Source organism: Amblyomma maculatum, chromosome 10 (genome assembly GCF_055883805.1).
Source record: "Amblyomma maculatum isolate TAMU_Amacu chromosome 10, ASM5588380v1, whole genome shotgun sequence".
NCBI classification, from domain to species: domain Eukaryota; kingdom Metazoa; phylum Arthropoda; class Arachnida; order Ixodida; family Ixodidae; genus Amblyomma; species Amblyomma maculatum.
In genome coordinates, this window is record NC_139353.1 from 5,500,552 (window position 1) to 5,526,042 (window position 25,491).

Here is a 25,491-nt window from a genome sequence, read left to right on the forward strand (position 1 = left end):
CCTCGCATAGACCTACGCGCTTCTCCTGCTTCTCCCTCGACTTGGGCACATCCATAGAGTTAATACAAAGACTTTGTATTAACTCTATGGGCACATCCATCCAATATCCAATTTCTAGAACCGCTTTCACTTGCGAATATTCCTAAAGTGAATCACGCGTTTAACAAGAATAGCGTACGTTTCTGACCACAATTTATTTCTTTTCTTTTTATTCGGGCAAGAATGGTACCCTTTTTCTTTGTTGACAGTGGTTCCAGTGAATAAATTGTAAGATACGAGTTTTCCAGCTCGACGCTAAAAATTACGTCTCTTCAAAAAAACGTACATCGCGACGAAACACGAAACACCGCAGCGCCGAGCTTCTTTCCGGTTTCTTTTTTTTCGGAGCTCATTGTGCGTTTTGACAACTGGCGCTCCGGGCGCCGGCGTGCGTCTCACTGCATGAGTCACACTCTACTGCGCGCCGTTTCCCCAGTGGTAGCAGACGACAGGTTTCCTCTCTCCCTGCCAGGGCTCCACAGTTTCGCGATCTCGAACGTGAGAATCTCTGCGCAGAGATCTTTATCCTTTGCCTCGAAATGGATTTCCTGAGCGACGTAGCGGCCAAACCTAATCAGGACAGCGGCGACGACTCTCCCAACGTGCCGAAAAAGCCTTTCGTCGCCGAGTCCGTTGACGCTCTGAGCGAAGACCTCGCCCAGTTCGCGACAGGTACGGCGGTGACAGACGCGGCGCGGAGCGCCGCCGCTTCACCACAAAGCAAGCCCGATCAGCTAGATCTCCTGTCAGATTTCCAGCCAAACTCCACGGATAGCTCGCCACCACTGAAACCCGCGTCGGAACCGTTCTCCACAAACCACCCGCTGAGCCCCAAGCCAGTCAGTGTTGGTTACAGCGCCTCTCACGTCGAGGACTTGCTTGGCGATACATCATCGGCACCGGCTACCATGCCTTCTCAACCGCCTCCCAGCGCTCCAGCGCCCGAGAAGGTCGCGTCTGTAACCGCGGCTGCGCCCGATTTAGAACCCTGGGAGGAGAAGCCGCCCAAGCCGACGGCGCCAGAGTTGCCCGTCTCGGACGTTAAGCCTACGACCCCTACCGTGTGTAAGCCTAAAGCCGCCGAAATGCCATCCGAACCGACCTCAACGACGGGCTCCTCCAAGAAATCATCATGCTGCGTTTTCTCCCCCGGTAAGTGATTCACACTTCGCATGTGCATGCTACGACTACGAAGAGCTCTCAAGAGAGGAGCGGCGAGGGCACGCCCACGTGTATCTCGCTTCGCCGTCGATGAACTGATTGCGCAACTCGTGCGCAGTTTTGACGGGCGAGATGTGAGCGATCAAAACAAACCTCCCGTCGTTCTCCGCTTTCAGAGTCGCGGTGCTTACTATATACGTCGCGCTCGTGGCTCGGTATGCTAATCGTAGCGGTAAAAATAAAAATAATAAAAAAGCTGTGCGCAGGCTCATATGTGACATTTGTAAACACCTGGAAAACCGGTAGTTCATCTGACCAGTCGTTGCAGTGATACGCAGTGCGATTTGAAATCTGATACAGCCAGAAAAATGGGTGAATGCGTCTTGTGCTGCAACCTCGGCCGGCGGCATATGGACGGGACCATCTTCGTACGAAATGGGCAGAAGTGTACAAGGCGCCGCTTGTCAAGACCGCATTGTGTCGAAAGTGGCGCACATGATCACCTTGCAGCCGAGACCCGAGGCCCATAGCCGAACGCCGAACCGTTTCGACGACGTCACTCGCGCACTGATGCGAGTGGAGAGGTCGCAGGTTCGAGTCCCACTGCATGCCTAGTAGGATTTTTCTTCTCGCATGTCTATCGTCACGCATTCAAACTGACCACGGATGCTTGCTTAGTGCGCTTCCGTGTTCCAAATGAAATGCAAAAGCAAAATGTGAGCTTGAGCGGCTTAACGCCCAAGTTCACGACATCTTTCTAGCAGGGCTGCCATCGTGCGTGGTGTGTTCTCATTTTTCGCTTTTATTTTTGAAGTTGCGTAAGGATCGAGCAAAAACACGGAGCCTTGAAAGTTTCCTTGTGGAGGTCACACGCAGTACATGCGGCCCGGGCAAGTTCAAGTTCAGCGCTCCCTTCTCACGACGAGGAAATGGGAGCTATTTGGCACAACATATATGTGCGTCCTGCTCTTTTTTCCTTTTTCATTGGTCCGAATCACGCGCGTGCCTTAGCTTCGAGTTCGAGTCGGCGTTTTCATCTTTCTGATGTTTTTATGTATCGAATCCATGGGCGTTCTCCGCACTCCTAGTTAAGAAGTGAGCCAACCAATGCCATTCACGCAGTGCCATATGCTTTCTGTTTTCCGCTCAAATGTGAATTTTATTGCTCAGTCATGTATTTTTTTTTTTCTTTTTCTCTACGTTGCCTTCCATAAAGTTGGACTGGGGATTGTACTACATACATAATCATTTTGGAGTTGAAACCATATAACCCGTGTCTGCCTGCGTGTGTGCATGTTTATTTGTTGCGGTGTTGGTCTCAATCTGCATATGTTGCCACAACGTAAGTACAAACTAATTTTGATATTCATGGTGTGGACTGCTTGTGTTGTCTAACGAGAATGCTGCCCCCTAACATCGCTGTAACACTTTGCAGGGGTCGGCTGGAGTCCGGCATGTCTGCATCCTTGCGGTAAGCATACTGTATACATGCACGCTGCCAGAAAGAATTACGAAAAATAATGGGGAGCGTATAGCTGTGCGTGACGACTAGACAAATGTCTGGCTGGCCGTCACGCATGAACTGTCATATGTGGCACAGCGTTTTTCACCCAAAGTTGACTTGGGGCGTGTACGGGCAAGCGGTAGCGAGGTGTTAAACATGGAAATTTAACTTGCTAATCCAGCGTGGTGCCGAGCCATGCTTCGCGCTCTAATGGGTCGTGCGTGACGCGGGGCTCTTTCATTTTTCTTGTTTTCACGCGCCTTCTACAATTCGCATCATAGGAAAACGTCCCGGCGGCGACAAGTCCCGTTCGCTGCATAGCACGAATAAGCGTGAGGTTTCCGCGCGTGCCCTTCAAGTCACGACCGCCGCACTATGTCCGCGCCGACGCGCCCCCCCCCCCCCCCCTCCCCCCTTTTATTTTTATTTTTTTTTTTCCACAGTTCGGAGGAACTCGCAACAAGAGCCCGTTTTTCTGCTGTCCTGAAGCGATCAGCGAAGACGCGCGATGAGCGTAGCGCGACGTCGTCGCGTCATCAGTGCAGCACTGGAAGTAAAAGCAAAAGGAGAAGGGCTGACGCGACGGCGGGGTTACGACAATTTTGTTGCTTCACGGCTCAATCGATGTCTGCGCAGAGCTGCAGGGTTCGGCTATGTTAAAGCAGCCGCTACGGGATCGGCGGTGGCACCCAACTGTAGCCGCCGCTTCTTGTCAGTCTGCTAACTGGGCCGTTTGTCGTCTGCTGCTCCGAAGTTATGCGCACTGCTCTGCATGGCTCGCTTTGGTTTCACTTTCGTTTCTCTCCACTACTTCCTCCGTGTTCACTGTGGACAAGCATTCTTGACTGCCGATAACCAGTACAGTTTCCAAATGATTGGACGTAAAATGTAGCGGAAAGTTCGAAAAGGCCAAAGCGGACCACCGCGGAACGGCAGTTTCCAGGAGGAAAGTGGACGACATCGAAGGTGGACGAGGTCGAGAGAGTGGGGAAAAGAAGGGGGCGGGGGGGGGGGGGGGGGGGGGGCAGACGGCGGCGGCGACGGCGCGGGCTTTTCCGATAGGGCGCATGCGCACTGGAGCACGAATCGGCGTTTGGGAGGGCGCGGGCTGCGTTTTATTTGATTTGTTGTTCGCTCGCTCGCTCGCCCTGCCTGCTTCTCCGTTGCTCGCTACGGGCGGTTTGTTGGTCGGTCGGCTGTCGCCTTCGTCCCGGTCCTCTTCACCTGCGGTGTTTGGTGTGCCCATACTACCTGTGGTGGTGGTGTAGTAGTGGTGTTCGTTGGACGGTAAGCTAGTCGGAGCTTGTGGTCTTGTTGGGAGCACCGGAGAGCGGGAAGGCTGCACAAATGGAAGCCGATAGTAGCATGAACGGCTCTGGAGACGCCACCAAGGCGGCACCACAGCAGTGTTCCTGCATGTTCAAGCGCATTTTCACCGTGCCACAAGGTGAGGTCGTGCACCGTAATCGGGTAAATACAGGCCCGATGGCGGGCGGCAAACAAAAGTAACGCGCGTTTTTCGGCGCGAGCTGTGCATTGAGAGACGCCGATTACACCACCCTTCTCTCGTGCTCTGTGGAGGAGGTGGTGTTCAACCTCTGCGGGCACCCGTCTTCTTTTTCTCCGTGAACGCGAGCGTGAAACGAGGAAGCCATTATTACAGAGGAGGAGCTGTTTTATGGACGATGTGTGTGGCTCGTTACTCTTCGTCCGGCATTGAATAGACAACCGGCCGTGTTTTATCGAGATATATTAGCCTCGCGATATAAAACGGTGCGCGCTTTGGCGTTGTAGTAGTACTCTGCCTGGCCGTACTGCGGAGCAGAGGTTTCTGAACGACGACGCCGCAGTCGCAGCTCCAGTGCTTTTCGGAGATACACAAGAGGCGCGCATGCGACGTTGGTAGGGGCGAGCGAGTGCTGAAGGTTCTTTCCCATGGACCTTGCCCGCGACGCTGCACGTTTCTTGCGTTCACGGCGCTGGGCTTCAGATTGCGTCGATCCATTATTATTATTATTTTTTTTTTTTTTTTGCGTGCCCGTATTCGATCGGTGCGGTGGTTGCCTTGTGCACCGCAGAATGCTACGCGTAAAGGCAAACGCGGCGGCGTTTATTGGTTCATTGCGGTAGTTTTCCCCGTAATTTGGCATCGGGCGAGCCGCTTTGTTCGAGTTGCGTGGAGGAAAGAGTTGATGCGCTTCGCAGAGAAGGGGAAAAAGAACGTGTGAAACGACCCTGACATTGGAGGTGAAGCAGCGCCGGTCTGCCCTTCTTTTTCGTCTTTTATTACATGCTGCAAGGATGGCCTCTAATCGGACGCCCACCGCTGTAACGTAGGCCCGAGTTTGCACGAATATTGGACGCTGCTTGTTTGTCGGAGTGAAATTTCGTTTTGTTGCTGCTTCAGTGTTGCTATCGGTACATTAGCTGTCGTTCTGGGTTCTCACCAAAGCTCTGGGCCTGTAGATTTCTGTCCAAACTAGAGCTTTTTTTTTTTTTCTTCTTTCTGTAATAATTCACTGGCCGCCCGCAGTGGGGCGACTCCATTTGGTGTGCACCTTGATACAGCTTCACAATGGAGCAATTTGACCTCTGGCGTCGACTCCTTAGTGTAGTTGCTTTCGATGAAAACTTGCGATCGTCTGTGAGCAAAAGTTCCTTTCAAGGGCGATAGCAGAAAGGGGAGAAAATGTTATTTGGATTTCCAGCAGGGCGCACGAATCACGCGAATGAAGCGCGGGGAGATTGTATATATTGGTTTGGTTTGTTTCATGGTCTCTAGAAAACATGCATGCAGCACCGTAACGCTACAAGCAGGTTGCTTTCCATTTTCGTCCGACGTTAATATATGCATATTTTTTAGTGTTTTTATTTGTAGGGTTCGCGAAATGTTATGAGCCTTAAACATTTAAAAGTGTGCAGCTTTCGCTGTGGTGGTGTAATCCTGAAAGACCTGCAACTTCAACACTGCAAGCAGTAGTGTACGACAAGCCTTATCACAACCAATACAGGCAGCTCATCCACCCACTTTGTAACGGATACATGGAGCTACTTTGCCAACCACGAAGGGTGCTGTATATCAAATGTGACAGCGTGTTCGAGGTTTTCTAGCGGAATGTTTAGGCTGTGCGTACTATTTATAGCAGACACCTCTGATCTTTAACTGCGAAGTCCTGCTAATTGCAGTATTTCGAAACTTTACTAACAGTGAAAAGTTCTGTGACGCAATGTTTGAATTGATATTTGCCAAACAGCATCTAAAGCCATTCTTGCAATTTTAACCATGGCCTAGCGTTCCCATGAATCGTTGTATGATACTACAGCATTATTATAATGTTGGCGCTTTAATAAAGTTTCTTTGCGGGCATTTCATTTCCAACTGAAATAGGGTAGTTGGCGCTTCTACCACTTTTAGCTTCGTTACAATCACTGCTATGCCATCGTGTTTGTGAATGGTTTGTCTAGCTGCTGGCTTGCGCCGGCGAACAGGCAGACACATCCAACCATATCTTATCCATTGCGGAGAGTCCGCTGCCGAAAAAAGAAAAAAAAAAAAAGCCCGATGAATAGGCGGACATTTTAGTTGTTTTCTATTCTGCCACGGTCGCGTGGCCGAGGGTCGTCGGCCTCGTTGTTCGTTTTCGGCGCCTTGTCTCCTCTGTCGCTGTCGTGCGAAATCACAGTCACAGCGGCACGTTAGCAAGTTAGTTGCGCGGCGGCCACTCGTTCCTGCGTCTCAATTCCCGCAGTTTTCTTTCTCCTCGCCTTTCTTCCTCTTTCTTGTCACGCTGCTTCTTTCCGCTTTCTTCTCGCCCTCCTCTTTTACCCCCTCTTCTTTCTCCACTACTTCGTCTCCTCCTCTGGCGTTCGCCGGTCTTGTTCTGCCACTGTTGCTGCTCGACCCCTCCAAGGTGCAGCCAGTCTCTTCTCTTTTGCTTAGCAAGAATGGGCCGAAAGCGCGACACGACCGGTGCCAGTGGTTCGGGAGATGGGCCCCCCAGGCCGGACGAAACCCAGCGTAAGCCTTTTTCTTTTTTTTTTTTTTTTTTTTAATACTGCTCCATTCTGCTTGTTCCGTTCGGAGACAGGGAAAATCTCAGCTTCCTCCAGCACCGTCAACGTTCTGCGTGTGCTTTCGCACCCATCTTGTCTACAGAAATCCTGAGCGTTCAGGCCTGGTTAGCCCGTTGAATAACATGTGCCCCTCAAAGGTGTTATTACGTCTCTTTTCGCGTTCATATAGCAATGCTTTGCTTTGTTCACTTCATCAGCGCGGTTTTGTGAAACTCGCGTCTTCGTCCGGCCGCCCCTGCTTCTTGGAACAGGTTCTGGGATATTCGTTCTGAACAGGTTCGTACAGTGCACTTTCGCTCGTGGATGTCTTGGGCACTTCAGAACATCGGAACAGTCTTTGACGAGCTCGCCAACTCGTGTCAGTTAATCTGCCTACATTGGTGTTCGCACGCTTCCTCCGCATGTATTAAATGGAGGCTGGCGTTCTTTTATCCCCGTATGGTGACTCCCCGATGGCGTTGGTTCTTTAATCGCACCTGGCTATATGTGTTCAGCACTCGGTGTCTGCGTACGTGGCCAGAGCTCGGTTGCAAAAATTCTAGCACGCGCTGCGCTCTACTAGGCAGCAACTGGCGAGTCCAGAGAGCTGCTGCTGCTACCGCCGGCGTCGTTGGCACGTGTGCCACGTTGGACGCACGCTGGCGCTCTACAACGCTTTTTTTTTTTCTTTTTTCTTTTTTTTTTTCCCCTCGGAACACATGCACCTGCTGTAGCGACGGTTTTGAGTGGTGGGAAACGCGGTTAAATTTGATACAAGTCTGACAGTGGTGGACATTTTGTGGAGGTTCGGTTTTGTTTCGAGTATTGTTTTTTTCCTATTAGATTCACCTTACCTGTGCAACGCCGCCGGTGCTGTCCTATTGGTTGCCGTGCAAGCCTCTGCAATTCACGCAGGCTGTAGAAAAGCAGTTAATAGGTCTCATGCAGTTTCGCTATTGCATTTCTTTTCTTCCTTTTTTTCTTTTTTTCGAACTTGGGAGTTAGCTGCCTGTACATAAGTCGCTTCCTGCTGAACGGCACATCTCATGAGCATTTGGTAGTTCTGGTGGTGTGCATACTTCAAATGTTGTAAAAAAAATATTAATTTGCTTCCAACTTACTTGACACTTGTATTTTGTTTTATGTATTCATACTGCAATCTTTTTCAGGACCTTAGCCGGGTGGGCATACAGTATACAAGTTAACAATAGCTGGAAACAGTACGCAGACATTCAAGCTGTTTAAAAAGAAATTAAATTCAAAACAAAAACGAAAAGGCAAAAAAAAAAAAGAAATACAAAGTACAAATGCAACACAAGGTGCCATACAGTATCAAGCATGTAAGGAAAATTAAAGGTGGGTTTCAAACATTTGTAGTGAAGTTGATACTGCGGCATTTGTTAGGTTATTCCAGTCTGTAATTGTTCTGGGGAAATAAGAAAACTTATAACTCGTTGCGTGTCGCGGTAATGTTACCGAGTGGAGCTTGTCTCAATAAGGGAGGCCGACAGGTGCTGGAAGGCAGCGAGACAAGGGCGTCAAGAGGGTTTCGTGCGTGATATTCATCGATGCTCTTTGACTTTAAGACGATTAACTAAACGAAAGATGCGGTTTCTTTGAGAGACTGGAAGCAAACCGCCTTGGTTAAGATGACTGATATACATGCGACCATGTGAGTTATAAACTGGACGACTTTCTTTTGGGCTCTAATTTGACTGGGTTAGCTTTAGTGTAAGGGTCCCAGATTATGACAGCATATTCTAGCATGGAATAAATAATAGTATTATATTTGAGCAAACATACATCAGTAGGAGTGAACAGTGATGCTATTGATAGGCTCTGTCAAGATAGGTTATTGCAGATCTGCAGCCTTAAATACTTACTTTGGAAAGAAAATTATTGTTAGCAGTATAGTTAAATAGAAGAGGCTTCCTTCTCTGAGTTATACGCATGAACACTGTTCTGTCGTAATTAACACACATATCTGTTTGCAGCATGAAAGAATACACAGGCTGGCCTCGAATTTTCAGTCACAGATTGATCGCTCAGTTTTTCAGTCGATGCCGCAGCTAAAGGATGCAGCAGTTGTAATTCAGGTGGCACAAAAAGGAATTGGGTGGACACGCACTCCTACTCATCTTCGTTGGCGATGTGCGGTGTGGACCACTGTCTGGGATAAATGTGCAACTTGAGGAAAGTGTGCTTTGCATTATCAGGTCTCAACTGTGCTGCTTCATTGTTGCACTATGAGAGCCATTCTTGAATTGATGGCTATTTATTCACTCCAACTTGGAGACTACATTATCCTACACCACTATAGTATTTGTCCACATGAATGTTCTGTAATTACAGGCCAGCATCCTCTCAGTCAGTGGCTTTGAGATCTCGTTATAATACTATATTAAGCAGGACTTTTATTTTTGTAATATGCATATCGTTTCATTTGCATTTAGGTTAGGGGCACTACTGTCAGGGTTGCACATTCGTACCAAAGGGGACTTAGCCTGCACATGTACCTGCAGGGTCTTAATGCTGGGGTTACTATGTTCCTTTTTGCATTAAATGTGCCTCCCACTCCAGAGGCTGCACTAGTAGGGCACCTGTGAAAGCGTATCACTCTGTCATGAACCCCTCTTAACTGTGTGAAACATCGCTGAGGGTTTCGTGAAAAACAGTGTGCAGTATGAAATAACATTTGTCATTGAAATCTTGGACAAAGCTGTAAGTTGGTGCTCAGTTATTGAGACCTCTGACAATTATTACTGGGGGGTGAACTAATGTTTGGGCACTGATGGAGTCTGAATGAATACATATGCCACTATTACTTCTAGAGGTTGCCGGCTGCAATACACGTACTATGACATTATGATGGCTGCTTGTCTATACTCGTGTACGAGCTCGGACGGACACACTAGCAACATTGCACGCTGTGCGTGAAGCTGAGTATAAAAACTTCCCTTATGACTGCTTGCAGATGATGCCTATGCTGGGTCTGACTTGCCCTCAGGGATGCTAATTTTTCCTGCCTGATAAGAGTACTTGCCAGTGCATGTTGACAGATCTCATCTAGTTTGTCTACATTGCATGCCCTGCTGACGAGGCCAGAGTTATTTTCTTGCAGCAGCTTTCTGTGTAGCCACGTTTTCTCTGTCGCCAGCGTCTGTTACGTGAATGATTTGAAGGCATGCCCTGATTATCGTTTGTTCTATGTTAGCTAGCTTTAGTTTGCCTGTGCAGCTCTTGTGCAGTGAGTATACCGAATCTTCAGCGCTGTGTTGAAACGAAGTATGTTGAGTACAGAATTTTTTCCTTTCTTTTTTTCCATACAACAGCACAAAAATAGTGTGAGCATAAATTTGCTTTCTCGCCCTGCGTTGGCCTGCCGTTCATACCTGCATATTCTCATGCTCATTACGTTTTTCAGGGGCTTTCTTGGTGGCACTGAATTGTGCTGCTTATCATGTGCACCTCTCGATTCATAAGATGGCTACTTTCTTTCACCAGAATGCTTGTGTTCTCAATATAGCAACAGGCCAGCAGTGCATTAGTCAGCTGAGCACTGAGGATAATATGAGGACCCACCACATTTTGTTTTTAAACATTATACCTTTACAAATGTACGTACACACACACACACACACACACACACACACACACACACACACACACACACACACACACACACACACACACACACACACACATATATATATATATTATTGGAAGAACACCGGACGCAATATTCGGAGGTCGTGGGTTCGGTTCCCACCATCGGCACATTTTTTTTTTTGTTTTTTTTTTCTACTTTGTGTTTATTTCTCTTTCCCTGAACAGATTACATTACTAATTTATTTGATTATCGAAGTAAAAATTAAAAAAAAAAATCCCCAATGCTTTCCTTGGCCTCACCGACTGTTAGCTTCTTTCCTTCATATATATATATATATATATATATATATATATATATATATATATATATATATATATATCATAATAATAATACGCATATCTTTACGAATGTATGAGTGTACAAATGAGGAAGCAACTCTGTATTTCCACCCCGCTGGGGTGGCGCAGTGGTTACGGCGCTCGACTACTGTTCCCAAAGATGTGGGATTGAATCCCGGCCTCGGCGGCTGCTTTTTGATGGAGGTGAAAAGCCAGGGCCCCCGTGTGCTGTGCGATGTCAGTGCACCCAAGTAGTCAGAATTTCCGGAGTCCTCCACTACGGCGCCTCTCATAACCTGAGTTGCTTTGCTACGTTAAACCCCACAAAACAAACAAACAACTGTGTATTTCCTTTGTTCAGGCTAACCTTAACCAAAGCTATAACCTAATCGAAGCTTCAGTGAGAGATCATTAATATCCACAGTGCCAAGGAAAAACCCTTCTCATGACCTGGTGTCTTTTTCTTAAAAAGGCTTCAGAACTAAGCATGGATTAGATTGAAGGCCATCGATTATGTTGGTGGCAGACATGAGTTGGTTGGCACATGTTCTGTGCATGTGATAAAACAGGCCCCTTTTCCCTCTGCAGTGGAGGAGCTTGTGTATTGGCGGCAGCCCAAGAAGAGTGGCCTCGTCTTCGGGGTGGTGTTGGCAGTACTTCTGTCACTGACCTGTTTCTCCCTGATCAGCGTGGTTGCCTACCTGGCCCTGTTCACTCTCACGGTGGCCATCTGCTTCCGCGTCTATCGCAATGTGCTCCAGGCAGTCCAGAAGTCCTCCGAGGGACACCCCTTCAAGTGAGGACATCCGTTTGTCGTACCTACTGGATTCATTGTGTATTGTGCAGAAAAGTATGCTAGAGAGGCTGTTCTGTTCGTGGCTTCAGTACAGCAGTCTTTGTTTTGAGCACCTGAGAGGACACTTTTTTAAGGTGAAAGCTTTTTAATGGTTCAGGCTGTAGTGGACAAAGTGTGTCCCGATTTTGCAGCGTTCTGATTGGCCGAGGCGGTGTGCGTCCCTGCAATGGCACACTTGAACGCGTGCCAAGGAACTCCACGTGAAAGGAGCGATGGTGTACCATCCAAACTTACACTTGCCGGAGAAAGTGCGATAGATACTGTGCCTTTCCTTTCCTGTAAACCAATTATAATTATATATAGCACTGCAACGAATGCTGACAAGAGGCTAACGATGGGAGGCAAATGATAGGATAGGAAGGGTAGGCTTAGTAACCGCTGTAATCGTTGTAGGCTCGAGTCGGTTAGCTGGACATGTGTGTGAAAACCTTCCAACAAATGCAGGCCTCAGAAAATGTTCTGCTCCTTTTTTTTGCCATCACAGGTAGTTGTCGAAGTGTCTGTGCAGCCATGTTGCACATCAAGTCACTTTGGGAGTGGAGCTGAGCTGTGTGTTTGCTTTGGGAAACCATGAAGTTAGTGTATGATTGCCCACATGCTTGTTTGAATGGTACTACCATTGCAAAACAAAACTGTTGCCTTCTTTGTTAGGCGAACTTGTAGAATGAACAATAATAGAGTCGAACGCTGAGCTAGTTGGTCACACATTTCACACGCATAAAAGGACGTGGGAGATGCAAGTTGCGATTTGAACCTGTAATTAAAGAACTGAAGAGCAAGGAATTCAAGCTGTGCCTTTCGGATAAAAAAGGTGGTTTTGTTGTATTGGATTCTATCAGTTACGGAGTAAAGGCTCTGGCAGCCATGAATAAGAACTTTTGAAAAGTGCAACCTAAGGACTTGAAAGCTGCTAAGAGGAAGGTTGTACGGATTCTCGAGGAAACTGAACAGAGGCAGCTTTACCGTAAGGTTAAGGACACTAGACATGATACCTTGTCGGTATTCTTCAGTGCAAAAACACACAAACCTGACATACCTTTCCGTACAATATTGTCAGAGGCACACATGTGGCAGATGCTAGTCTCTGAATACTTGGTCAAGCACCTCGGCCAAGTACATGTGGATGATCTCTTTAGAATAAAAAACTCTGAGGAGATAATATCCGAGATCAAGGGATATGATAAGAAGAGACTTTCTGGATTTTCACTCGATATTGAAGACATGTACTATTCTATCCCACAAGAAGGCTTGTTGAAAGAATACGAGAAACGATTGAGAAGCAGGATAGTTTTCCAGAATTCAGCCAGGGCGTTTGTGGGTACATTCTTGGAGTTGATTGCAGCCTATCTCAAGTCAGCTGTTGCATCCCATGATGGAATATTGTATGTACAAAGGAGTGGTGTATGCATAGGTTCGAGAGTTGCACCTGCTCTGAGTGATGTGTACCTAGCCGCATATGACAGAAGGATTCTGACGGTTATTAAAGATAAAGGCATTGTAAAGATTGTTCATTACGTTGACGACTTTTTAGTATTGTGTGATTTAGAGAAAGGAAAGGCGACTGATCAACTAAAAGACATAGCCCATGGTGTGTTTGAAGAAAGTTGCCCTGATCTAAGATTCACCTGGGAACTTCCAAAGGAAAGTGTTTTGCGCTTCCTGGATTTGAGTCTCGAATTCTTACCAGAACACGTATGTTAGACTTACCAGTCAAGAGCAAACAAGCAGTTTCTTCCGTATACATCCCAACATTCAAAGACAGTAAAAAGAGGTGTTGCGAAGGCTGTATTGACGTCGGCTCTCAACAAATCATACCACCATCATGTTAAAAATGTTTTGTAAGCCAGACTGAGAGGCTTCTGGAGGCAGGGTATCCTGAGTATTGACTGTGTAGCATAATAGAAAGCATTGTCCTGCCGATCAAGCGGAGGATTCGAAAAGAAAACCTTACTCAAAGAAATAAGTGGTCAGTGGTATCATATATGCATGGCTTCACCCATAATCTAATGAAGATTGGTCAAAGACACGGCATCCGGGTTATTCCAATGGCACCAAACAGAGCTAAAGGGATGTTTGTGCGGGTTAACAACCAGGACTTCAACTCTGGATGCAAAACTTCGCACCGGACTAGGTACTCTAAATGTATTCAGGGGGTTGTTTATCAGACTCCCTTGCATTGTGGAAAGAAATATATCGGACAGACGGAAGATGTCTCATTGACAGGATTAGAGAGCACGCTATGGCAATATCGGACAAGTCTGGCGCTAATATCGCGGTGCACTGCAAAGACTGCGTTGGTTATAGAGACCAAAAATGTCCGGCTGAAATTCACAATGTTACGATTATGAAAAGGATGAAGGATAAGTTAGGAAGGGAAATTTATGAAGCATATGCAATCTGTGACTTGGGAGACCAATGTGTCAGTATGCCATTTTGTTGAAGAGGGAATTAGAATTTCTGCACAAACTGGCAGGATGTGAAAGACAAGGAAGAAATTGGCTGCAGACATGAAGTGAAGGGAGAAGATGTGCGGTTTCTTGTCAATATAGTTGTCAGTGCAGTGTTGTCCTTGTGTTTGTGTGTGCTTCTTATGCTTTGTGTTGTTACCTGCTCTGCTGCCTTCTTCCAAGAGCTGTAGCATGAATTTGGCAGCACTATGGTGGCAGTCTGCGGGGCTGTGCAGCATTAGCTGCTGACCACCCATTTTTGTCACATTGTTTGGTGTACATCGAATGACCTTGAGATTGAAGTCTGTAATGAAATAGATCAGTTTTTATTCTGAGCCCCATTTCTTGGTTACCACTGCTGGAGTACAGAGCCAGGCACATTTCTGTGGGGGCGAAACACAAGGCACCTCTGTGCTGTGCAATGCCAGTACGTGCTAAAAAAGCCCCCGGTGGTTGAAATTATTCATACAATGTCCTTCTTAGCCTAAATCTCTTTCGGACGTTCAGTGCCTTGAGCCTATATGTAACATTTATTTGTACACAAGCTGTTAATGGCATTCTTTGGGTTCATATCATTGGCAGCTCCAACTGTTACAGGAGTCAGAGCTCCAGTACTGATGTATTTTTTTCTCTGCACTGGTGGCAAGTCTCATAATTCGCAAGTGAGATGTGGGTTTTGCAGAGCAGTTGTTGAATTGTGGACCACAGGCAAAGCAGAAATAAAAATTAATACTATGCAGAAAACTAAAGTAATGCTTTTTGCAAGGGAGCAGCTGTTCATGATAGGTATTGAAGGGCTTGAAGTGGTAAGAGAGCACACATACTTGGACATATACCTCTCCAGACCACAAGATTGAAGTAACTTTAATAACACTGGGGTGGAGGGCCCTTAGCACATACTTTCGGATCATCAGTAACACTTAATTTGTATCACTAAAGAGGAAAGCATGTAACAGCTTTATCTTACGGGTACCAATGGGGTAAAAACATAGTGGCTAACGGAAAGGGTTCAACTTAAGTTCTTTGCAATGCAGAGTGCTCTAAGGAAATGAAAGGCTTAATTCAAGAGACAGGCTAACAGCAGAGTGGACATAGGAAACGAAGGGAGTTCATGACATCCTCATCGAAAGGAAATAGGCAAAACGATGGTTGCTGAGAGTAACCATCTGGATTCCTGAAGAACAGCATAGCAGGGAGCAGCAGAAAGTTAGTTGGTATTTAAAATTACAAACTGTACGGTCTGCATTTTGCTCCATGACTATGGAAGATGCCCTTGCCATGATGTGGGCCTAATCAGGTTAAGCCTGCATTTCACCATGAACCATGTAACACGTGCCAATGGCATAAAAGTAATTGTAGCAAGTAGTTGCTGGGTGAAAAACTGTAATCATCACTGTTGGTTGTCATGTAAACCAAGCTGGAGCGCTCCCTACCTTGTGTGCTAACATAACTAGTTGCATTAATTTTTTTATTTTTTTTTCTGAAACCGTAGCTTTGCTTTGTACATGTTTGTTTTATTTTGAATGAGCAGTGGAACGTAAGGCAGTCAAGGTGTTCCAGTTGTGTGCATTTGTGGGAATCCATTACCTGATGGTTGCTGTCCATAACATTATAATGAGAAATTGGGAACTTTCACAAGTAAACGATCTGTTTTTTATGTAGTGGCCTTTTTGTTGCACTTATAGTAGCTGCAAAGGACTGGGTGTGGTGTTTGTGTGTGGGCTGGCCATTGAGTGTAGTGGTCCTGCTTCCCCCAGAGAGTACCTGGAGAAGGACCTGACTCTGCCCAAGGAGCGGGTTCATGAGACGGTGGACACAGTTATCAAGCATGTGGATGAGCTGGTTGTGCGTCTGCGCAGCCTCTTCCTCGTCGAGGACCTGGTTGACTCGCTAAAGGTGGGCCTCATTGTTGCTTTGTCGCAAAATTCCAGTGCCTGGGCCACATGTCGCGGCTGTCTGCTTGTACTAGGGCTCCACTTTCTGATACAGGAAACATGCCGTCAAGTTCAAGGTTAATGCTGTGCTCCCTAGCTGGCTTTTCTTTTTTTGCACCCAGCGAAAACAAAAATCCTAGGAGTCTTCTAGGAGAATCTTATTTCCCTCTTTCAAATGGGAGACCCCTGCTCGAGGGAGAATTTTGTGCTGGTTACTGCATTGTGTTACTGTAAAACTTCGTTGCAAGAGACACTCAAGGGACCCGAAAAAGATGTCTCTTGTAAGCAGGGTCTCTTGTAACCAAAAATTCTAAAAACACTGTGTTGATCAGTTTACTGCACATCAGCATATATAAATGTATTTACACGCAATAACAGGAAATTGTTCAGGAAAGTTTAAAAGAACTTATTCATACTAGTATGTAATTTTTTAGTGCAGAGTGTATTTCTTCCCAAATACTGGAGATATGCTCTAATACCTTTGAAGCACTCTTACTTGCTTTTCACCCTCAGATGCTGACACTTTTCCTCTAAAATGTCCTCGTAGTCATCCGCTATGGCCCATGTGCCATTTGCTTGCACGAGAATTGCAGTTTGTAAGCTCTTTGAGAGCACACAAGATGCACATCTGCAAATACAAATTCCTCAGATTCTGGTACCTCAGCAGTCTCTTGGATGCTCTCCCAAGCTTCATATTTAAGGAAGCTTGCCACAGTATCCATATGTGAGATCTCTTACATCATGTCACCACATTTAAAGCCTGCTTGTCTGAAATGGTTTCTCACAGCTTCCCTTATCAGGCCATTCCAGACACCTGAAATCACCTGAACAGCAAACTTCGCATCAATTACTATTGTACAGTCTTGCTGCCTGTCGAGCAACAGACGTTCTACAAACCTTGTTTTGTACAGCAACTTGCAAAGAGAAAGACATTAGGATTCTGAGCTTTCACCTTGTGATCAAAGCTTAAACAGCGAGGAGTTAAAAATGCTGGATGTCATTCATCCATTTTGATTTGCTTCGCAAGTGACAGTAATGTGATGCCAGTGGCTGAAACAACGGGGTCGTTTTGACTTTCCAATCATTGGGAAGCGCTCCTCAGTTCCTGACATATACAGCAAAAAGGATGCTGATATGGAGCAGAATTTAGCTAAGGGAATCTGAAGTGCATCATGTATGAGTTGGCACGCTTCAGCTGCATTGCATGAGCACACCTGGGTTGTGTCTCTTCTAAATAGTGAAGAATTTACTCCAGGGACCTGAAAAAATTGTCTCTTGTAACCATGTCTCTGTAAAAAGTGTCTCTGTCTCTTGTATGCAATGTTGTTAACATGTCAGACATAGGAAAACTAACCAAACAATTTTCAAGTGTCTCTTATAACCAAGTGTCTCTTGCGCTTGCGCTTGCAGTTGCCAAAGTTGTTCCACTTGTGTCTGCTTATTGAGGTCGTACCTTGATGAAAAATTACGTGCTAAGTACCCATGCTTTAAACATGGGTCTATCAGTCTTGTATTTTTCAGAGCTTTTCATTTTTCGGTGCCACTTATTGGGCAGCTTCTGCTTCTCATGTCTCCAGCATACTGCTTACTATAGAATATCAGTTATACGAACCTTATGGGTCACAGAGGCTGTTTGAATCATCCAAAACACAAAGCCTCTATACAGAGGCATGGGAAAGGCATTCATGCAGCTTTGCTTATGGCTGATAGGATTGAGTTACAGCGGCATGCCACCGCTGGCTCGTACCGTGGACATAGTGCTGGCAGCGCTTGGTGCTTAAAGGGTGCGGCAGACTCTACTGCAGTTCATGCAAGAGACACGGCATCCACCACATTACGTGTGCGAACTGGTGAAAGTGCAAAATTTTCTTCGTTTTGTCAGCGCTTCCTAGTGGCACACCCGCTGCATTCAGCATCCTTAGGCAGCCACTGAGAGTGAACACCTTTATAAAGCAGCATTTCATCTTGGTGTGCATTTTTACCGTGTTGTCCATGCATTTGATGCCAGAAACATTTTCATTCCATGCCCCGTTGCATACGTGCAAGTACTCAGCAGTACGTGGGAGCATAAAGCTGCGAAGGTCGAATTAACGAGTTTTTACTGTATTACTCTATCTGCAATAGGTGCCGAGATATTAAAGTTGCAAAACTGCAAGTGGTCGACAATGCATATTTTGAAAAAAGAGCAAAAAAGAAACTGGATTATTTAACAGACATTCACTGGTGCAATGCACACATTTACAATTTAAAATGGCTAGAAACCTCCAGGAATGTAGTCTCTGCTTTCCAACATCCAAGTGTCTCCTCTTTCATTTTAATTTGCAGTTGCAGCACATTCAGTTGTCACTTTTTCGACTGCGCGAGTCACATGCAGCAGCAACTTTTTTTACGTACGTCGTTTTGCTACGTCTTCGCATTAAGACCACGGTGAGGAACGTTTATTGCAGAAAAGAAATGTAATTTGGAGCTGTTTGCTGCTTCCTAGTGCTCTGCATTGCACTGGATGCAAGTGCATTCACTAAGGACTATGAATGAGGTCCGATCGGCGCAAACGCGCGGCGAGCTCTACGAAGGCGACATGTCCCGCAGTTTACGCATTGGAGAATAAGCTTGACGGCGATTGCTTATCCCCGTTCACTTTTTTAAATGCCAATATCGCCGCCGTATGTTTTACGCTTCGCCAATCTCGGCAAACTGTTTAGATCTGACGATCGTGAATTCTGCCTCACCAAGCGGACTGTCTGCCGCGCTGCCGTCATCGTCACGAAAACAATCTGTCTGCCGCTTCGTTGCTGGAGTTGGCGCGAGTTCAAGCTTTTTCTGTTTTGAGCTTATCTTTCTGCTCATCTGCGGCCTGCGATATCACCGTCGCGGCGGGTGCGACCGCTGGCAGTAGCAGTCTCCCGTGCTGGGAAACGCACTAGGCCTACTTCAGGTTCGTACACACGATTGCTCGGCACACGACTTTCATCGGCCTGAGCGCGCACAGCCGGGGCAGGGCATCACTTGATATGATTAATCAACTATTTTTTTTTTTCACGAATTCTTGCCGTGAACGCACCTTGCGGTTCGGAATCAAGTGCGGCCGGCGTCACGTCTCCCTGCGGCTCGGGCACGCCGAGCAGACGCCGTCAGCCAGCTCCACCAATGCGGTGACGCCTTATCGTCACGTGCACCCCGAAAGCCAATGGGATTGCAAATGCCACCTTTTTATTTTTTGCTACTTTTTATGCGACCAATGGGCGAATGTTAACAGCAGAGGCGGCAATTCGAAGACTAAAGGCAGCTCTTTCGAATGAGACCAAGATGGCTACAGTGCCGCGCATAAATTAGGAGCTACGGGATGTGCACTACAGTTATCTAAGAACAGGCACACAAACCTTCCTGCCTTTCGCATGTCCCCTTCGAAGGCGGCCAGCCGACTCCCAAAGATGGCGCGGGTCATCCAAGATTTATGGTTGGCTGTGTATTGCAGGGGCAGCCTGCGACTCTCCTTAAAGGCCCACTGTCCCCCCTCCGGTCGAAAATATTTTCTTCCCCGGTGACTGTGAGACTTCGCCCCTGGAACGCAAGGCCGCAAAATGTTTTTGAAAAGAGTAACTAATAACGCAGTTACAGCCACCTCAATCACCCGATTCTATCCTGCCTCTCTCCTTCCGTTCCCTCGCAAAGGTTTTTCACTCTCCTGCCCGAGGTCGTCTAGCCTCCGCAATACAAATTCCCCTTCCTCCTCCGCGTTTGGCGGGAGGTGGGGCGTGGCTCTCCGCGAGCGCGAAAAAAAAAAAAACGGTCGAGGGAGCGCGCGCCGCTGGATTCAGTCTGGCCGTGGCGAGGGAAAAGCGCGCTGCGAGCGGTAGACACCCATCCTTCTCCCGTCAGTCAGCTAGACGAACCAATGGACGTCGTTCCCGATACGTACGTCGTTATCGGGGCCCGTCGGGCCAGCACAGGGAGCGGTGAAGCTGGCTTCTCAAAGGAGAGCATGAGGGAGCTTTGAATTGTATTTTCGATGCTTTGCGGCGCGCGTGTCGCTGTAGAATTTTGCACAGACTATCTCCGGTACCTGATCGAAACACTGGGCTCCTTTTCTTAAAAGGGCCTTCCCTGGACAGTGGCCCTTTAAGCAACGTGGCTTCTTACTTCGACCGACGACAAGGAGCGGACGCTTGTCGGAGCCGTCCATGTTGGAGCACAACAAAATCGCAATACGTTTCTTGCTCTGCTTCCCACCATGGCATCATTGCCCTTTCAGCTGCAGCATTTTTGACATCATCTCGTAGAACAAGCCAGTTTCATCGGCGTTGTAGATGTCGCAGGGCTTGTATTCGGCTTCGATCTCTTTGTACGCTTCTCGCATCCAAGTTGATGCCGATTCACCGGAAAGTACTTTGGCAACAATATTATGCCTTTTTTTAAAACAGCTCAGCCAACTGGCACTTCCCTTAAAATTGTCGTGCCCTAGTAGGCACGCGAAGCCAAGGGCTTTTTGCTGCACTAAGGCCCCGGACAGCGGCACCTTGTTGCTCTCTGTTCTAAAAACCAGGCATACACAACCTTATCTACATCCTCAAAAGTCGCCGTTGTCACAGTCTTGTGCTGCGCATGTGCTCCGTTCCTCAGGGCAGCCAAGATGCTGTCCTTGCACCTAAGTATTGTTTACAGCGAACTGCACGGAATTCCAAACTCTTCCGCAATATCCATCTTCTTTCTTCCTTTCGCAGCTTGTGTGATGAGTTCCGCCTTCTCCTGAAGTGTCAAAAGCTTCCGCTTTTTGGTCAGAGGAGGCATCTTCGCTACACGTCGACTCGTCAGACAAAAAAAATAACAATGAACCCATGGCTTGCTGGGCTCCATCCGAAGTTGGATTGGATTGGATTGGTAGTGAGGCTTTCCCTTTTTTTTTTTTTTTTTTTTTCCAGTACAAGATGGTGGTCATGCACCTTTGTATCGGGTCGCCGCTGCCATCGGGCGCGGCGAAGTCAAAAGTTAAAGATAAGACAATAAAAAATATATATATATTATTGCCCGTCATTGCACTCTCCAGGCAAATTTTGTCCAGAAAGAAAAAAAGAAAAAAAAAAGTCACGGCCGTGCTCGTTTGAGCTTGTTGCCAACAAATCACAGCCCGCCAAAAATAGTTTTTTTCAAACGACAGGTGAGCAGTCTTCATCAGCAACTTGTAAACAAACATGGCCGCGTCCGTAAATGTGCTTGTTGATAGCGTGGAAGCACCAAAGATGTTAAAACTGGTGTACTAAAACTCGTTCCAGTGATTTAATTTCCTGCTGTGGCTTACGCACGAAAAAAACGTGTGGACTGCTACTTCAGAAACCTTCGTTGTTGCGGGATTGAAGTCTGAAAGCGTTTAGTTGTTGAGAGAGATGAAATGCATTGAATCTTATGAACGTTGGCCGGGGCCACTAAAATATTTCATTCCGTCGAGAAATTCGTACTTGCGGTTTTCGTTATTGCGGGGTTGAACTGTATTTTGAGCCATCGGGTATGCACGGTTTTCACCTTGAAGGATATTTAGAGGACATGTGACTTTGGGGCATAGTCACGTAGGCCACCAAAGTGACCTCTGACCACTGTCAAGGTCACGTGACCTGGTGGTCGCCGTGCGATTTTAGGGCCTAGTCACGTAGGCCACCAAGTGGCTCGTGATCACTCAAGGTCACATGAGGCGACGTCGGTGTGGCTTGGAAGTAGAGGGCGCTAGAGGGGCTTTATTCACATCGCCCTTCTATCTTGGAAAGTACCTTCTATCTTGGCTGCTGTCCTTCTTAATTCTCCTCTGATTTTACTCCCCCACCGGCGGGAGCGCTGCACATGGCACGCTGAATCTGCCTGCGCTCGAGGGGCACAGCGGAAGGGTCAGTAGTAGTGAATGGCGGGGGCTTGTTTTGCTGGCTTTGAAAGCGTTTTGAGACCCTGTCTCCTCCCATGGGGGCCATCGACACTTCTTACTGCCCTGGGTTTCAGCGACGATGGTGAAGCTTCGGCGGAGGCCAACCGGTCTGTGGTGGAGTGCACGAAGAAACACTTGGAATGTTAGTGGCGCTGCGGTGCGGCGTGAGGATGTTAACTTGTTTGTTATAGAACTGCTTGGCTCCGCCGCTTCGAGAGGCGCCGGCGGCTCGTTGCAAAGGGTACAGCCACCAGCCAAACGAGCAACAAAACCCAGACACGAAATACAGCAATCTCCGCACTGCACTGCTGTGAAAGGTGTTCACGCTGTGACTGTTTGGAAGCTTGCTGGCGAAACCTGGCCGTAGCGCACCATGTGACCCGTGCTGACCAATCGCTGACGCAACGGCGCGAGGAAAAGAATCGCGGTACTCTGAAAATTATCGAGTGACTCTATATACAGTGAAACCTCGCTATAACGAACAGTTAAAAAATCTGAAAATAGTTCGCTCTATTCATAATTCATAATATAAAATTTCGTAGAAAATACATGCAAGAACAGCAAAATTCGTTCAGAGAAGGCACAGCAACTCGGAGGGTGCCTACTTGGGTCACGTCCATTTATTTACGCGCAAATAACTGCGTTAACATGGCCTGCTTTTTTGTGCTGATCGCGTTCCATATCACGCCCTATTCCACAGTTTGCAAACACTCAACAAGGACAAACCCACTGCTCTCAATAGCACTGCAGTGGCGGCGCAGTAAATCCAATGCAGCAAGCGCTTCATGTGAAGTCGGAATGTTCTCATCGTCTGCAGAATCAGCCTGAGCTTCGTCTGCGGGATGTTCAGAAACTTCCACAGCGATTTCGGTGTTTGTCAGTACAGCCATGGTCGCCGCGATGTCGTCGCTGCCTACAAAGTCCTCTACAGTCATTGTTGCGGGCATGTCACCAACAAAACGCGAAAAATCGTTCCAGGCTCATCAAACTCACGGAGCTCTGCTTCTGCTTCGTCGGGATCGTCCTCATCGTCATTTGATGCACGGGCCTCTGCTGGAACAAAACCTGCGTGTCGAAAGCAGTTGGCAATCGTTTCGCATTTCACGCTGTTCCATGCCGCTTTAATGCTCTCAGCAAGTCCATCTTCAAGTCCTGCTTCACGAGAAGAGAGTCAATCAGTCTCCTTTTGTAAACTACCTTGAAGGCCCTGATTTTATCTTCGAGCTTGGTCTTCAACGTCAGTGCTGCTCTTTTTTTCACTATCACCGCCATCACAGCATTATGCACACCCGCGCATCACACTCGACACAACGGCCGACGCAGCCTCCGCTGAACGCTACGACGGCCACACCGCGACGCCGCTGCTAACACTAGAACCAAAAAACACTAAAGACTCAAAGACCAAAAAGGCAAAAGCAACATTCGATCGCTCCGCTGCCGCCGCTGCTGAAGCGGCGCTGTCAGCGATTGTGAGATGCGAACAATTTCTCATGGCCTCCGAGATCACCTCCGCGCGCACAAACAGGCGAGCGGAGGTGATCTCGGAGGCCATAAATTTCTTTGGCTGTCAACTACCAATGCCGTTGTGGCATCTGTGGCGCTGTCAGCGCCTGCGAGGTAGTCCTGAACGTTTGCTGCGCCGCACAACACACATGTAGTGCAACGAAGCCTGCCTCCTGCGTCGCAAAGTTCGTAATATCCGTTTTATGCCGAACCGGATTCGCTATGGGAAGTTAAAAATACATGTTTGACAAAAATATTTTGGAAGAGTTCGATATATTCAGTAATTCGTTACATGCGTGTATCGAGGTTTGACTGTACACCTATGAATAGGAGCCCCCGGGCTCCTGCATAAGTTACAGCACTGCATGAGATGGAGGAGGACAAACACCCTGCTACAGTAGCACATCAGAACGTGAAGAAGGCACATCGGAATGAGGCCCTGAAAAGGCGGCATGCCGAAGAGAGATGAAGAACGGGCTTTACGTTTGGAGAAATGCACAATGTGTTTAATCCAAGCTTGGCAATGAGTGTAGATATGCACATAAAGCTTTCACTTCCCTCAAGGGTTAACCAAAGTTAAACCACCAGCTAATTTTTTTCTTTTTCCCTTGTGCAGCTTCTCCTCCTGTTCTGGGTGCTGACCTATGTGGGATCCTGGTTCAATGGGATGACCCTCATCATCTTAGGTGAGTGCCTCAGCACAGCTGCTGCACATTGGTATTTCCTTGCTGTATCGTGCATTTTGTCATGCAGGCCGCTTTTCGGAAAGCCCAAGCCACTTTGTATTGGTTTCTGACCTTTGGGGCTTGCAGTTTTCTAAAGGGCCTGTCACACTAGCGCTACACGGTGCTGATTTGGTCTGCCAACAGAGCGTCTTTCTGATGTCTGCGTCTATGTCACACTGCGCCGACGGAAACAGTCGGCCGACAGTCTGTGTCAGCCCCGCGTCGCTCGCAAGACGGTTGTCAGTCGACGGTCGCCCTGCTCCTATGTCACACCAGCGAAACAATGTGCGAAACCTCCCCACCGACTAGGCCCTCCCATTCTCAGTCTTTTATCGTGTCATTATACAATTCGTTTTCTTAATCCTTTTATTTTTTTCTGTGGTTGCCGGATCAGAACGGCAGCGCTCGAAAAATAAAAGCTGTCCACGGCGAATAACAGTATATTAAAAGCAGAAAAAAAAAGAAAAAATAATATCTACCTGTGGGATCGAACTTATGACCTCCTGTACGATAGCTAGCTGCACTAACCACTGCACCTCGAAAGTTTTTTTCCGTTATTGCCCGACTTTTGCAAGACAACACAAACACACACAAGACATTGATATAATAAGCCTGTCAGGGACTGGCTTCGTCGTTCTAAAATTCCTTTAAATCCATCAAAGGCAACCACTCAGGATTATCATCGACAAACTTCACAATCTCGATAAACCAATGGACAGCCTTGCGGAAAAAAATTCGTAAAATTCGTGCAGGACGCGCATCAGGATCACAGTGATATCCTGCCATGCGTGAACGCCATATACTGTTGAAGCCCATTAGCATGATTGAATCATATGGAACCCCCTCCTCATTTTGCGTGGGTAAGTACCGTATTCCGTAATGATTAATAGGTACATCTTTCTTTATGGTTCTTTGAAGTACATCCCAAAAATAAACCCCTTCCCAACAGTGAAGAAATACATGATCTATCGTTTCTGGCTGTTTACAAATTAAGCAATCTGCACCCCATGGAATAAATAAACCTTTTTCTTGCCAAAACACTACAAAATTTAGGCCTAACCGGTGCTTTCAGAGGTTGAGATATGGTTTTAGCTGATATGCTGTCTTACTATGTGAAAGTCGGAAAGGCAGTAGTAGTGTTGAGAGTAAATTGCAGCCCAGCTTGTTGAGAGTAAATTGCAGACAGTTTGAATCATGCCGTGTAGTGCGTAAAACCTTCGGCGGATTTCGTAACACCTTAGGCGTATTTCACAGGGCCGGCCGCGGAACCACAGCTGCTGTTTGTTCTGTTGTAAAGTTTAAACGCAAGTTCTGCGCTTTTTTGCGCACACAATTCTTGAAACACATTAAATTATGGAACAAACATTTATTGTGTGATGCGTAGCGTAGTGTTGAATTGGCTTGCAAAGTAGC

General features: G+C 47.1%; 1 protein-coding gene across 4 annotated transcripts in view; it reads left to right on the top strand.

The window, feature by feature from the left end:
* Nucleotides 1-433: 433 nt before the first annotated feature.
* Nucleotides 434-25,491, top strand: part of Rtnl1 (reticulon) — a 42,811-nt gene continuing 17,753 nt past the window's right edge. Inside the window, exons 1-5 of one of the 4 annotated variants that reach the window (XM_084581785.1) lie at nt 434-1,191; nt 2,636-2,671; nt 11,294-11,501; nt 15,766-15,904; nt 23,970-24,039. In XM_084581785.1, coding sequence (XP_084437911.1) covers nt 579-1,191; nt 2,636-2,671; nt 11,294-11,501; nt 15,766-15,904; nt 23,970-24,039 — 1,066 coding nt within the window. In that variant the 5' untranslated portion in view covers nt 434-578. Of the gene's footprint in view, nt 1,192-2,635; nt 2,672-3,836; nt 4,152-6,551; nt 6,723-11,293; nt 11,502-15,765; nt 15,905-23,969; nt 24,040-25,491 lie in introns of those variants that run through there. The other 3 variants (XM_084581786.1, XM_084581787.1, XM_084581788.1) reach the window with 3 other exon arrangements.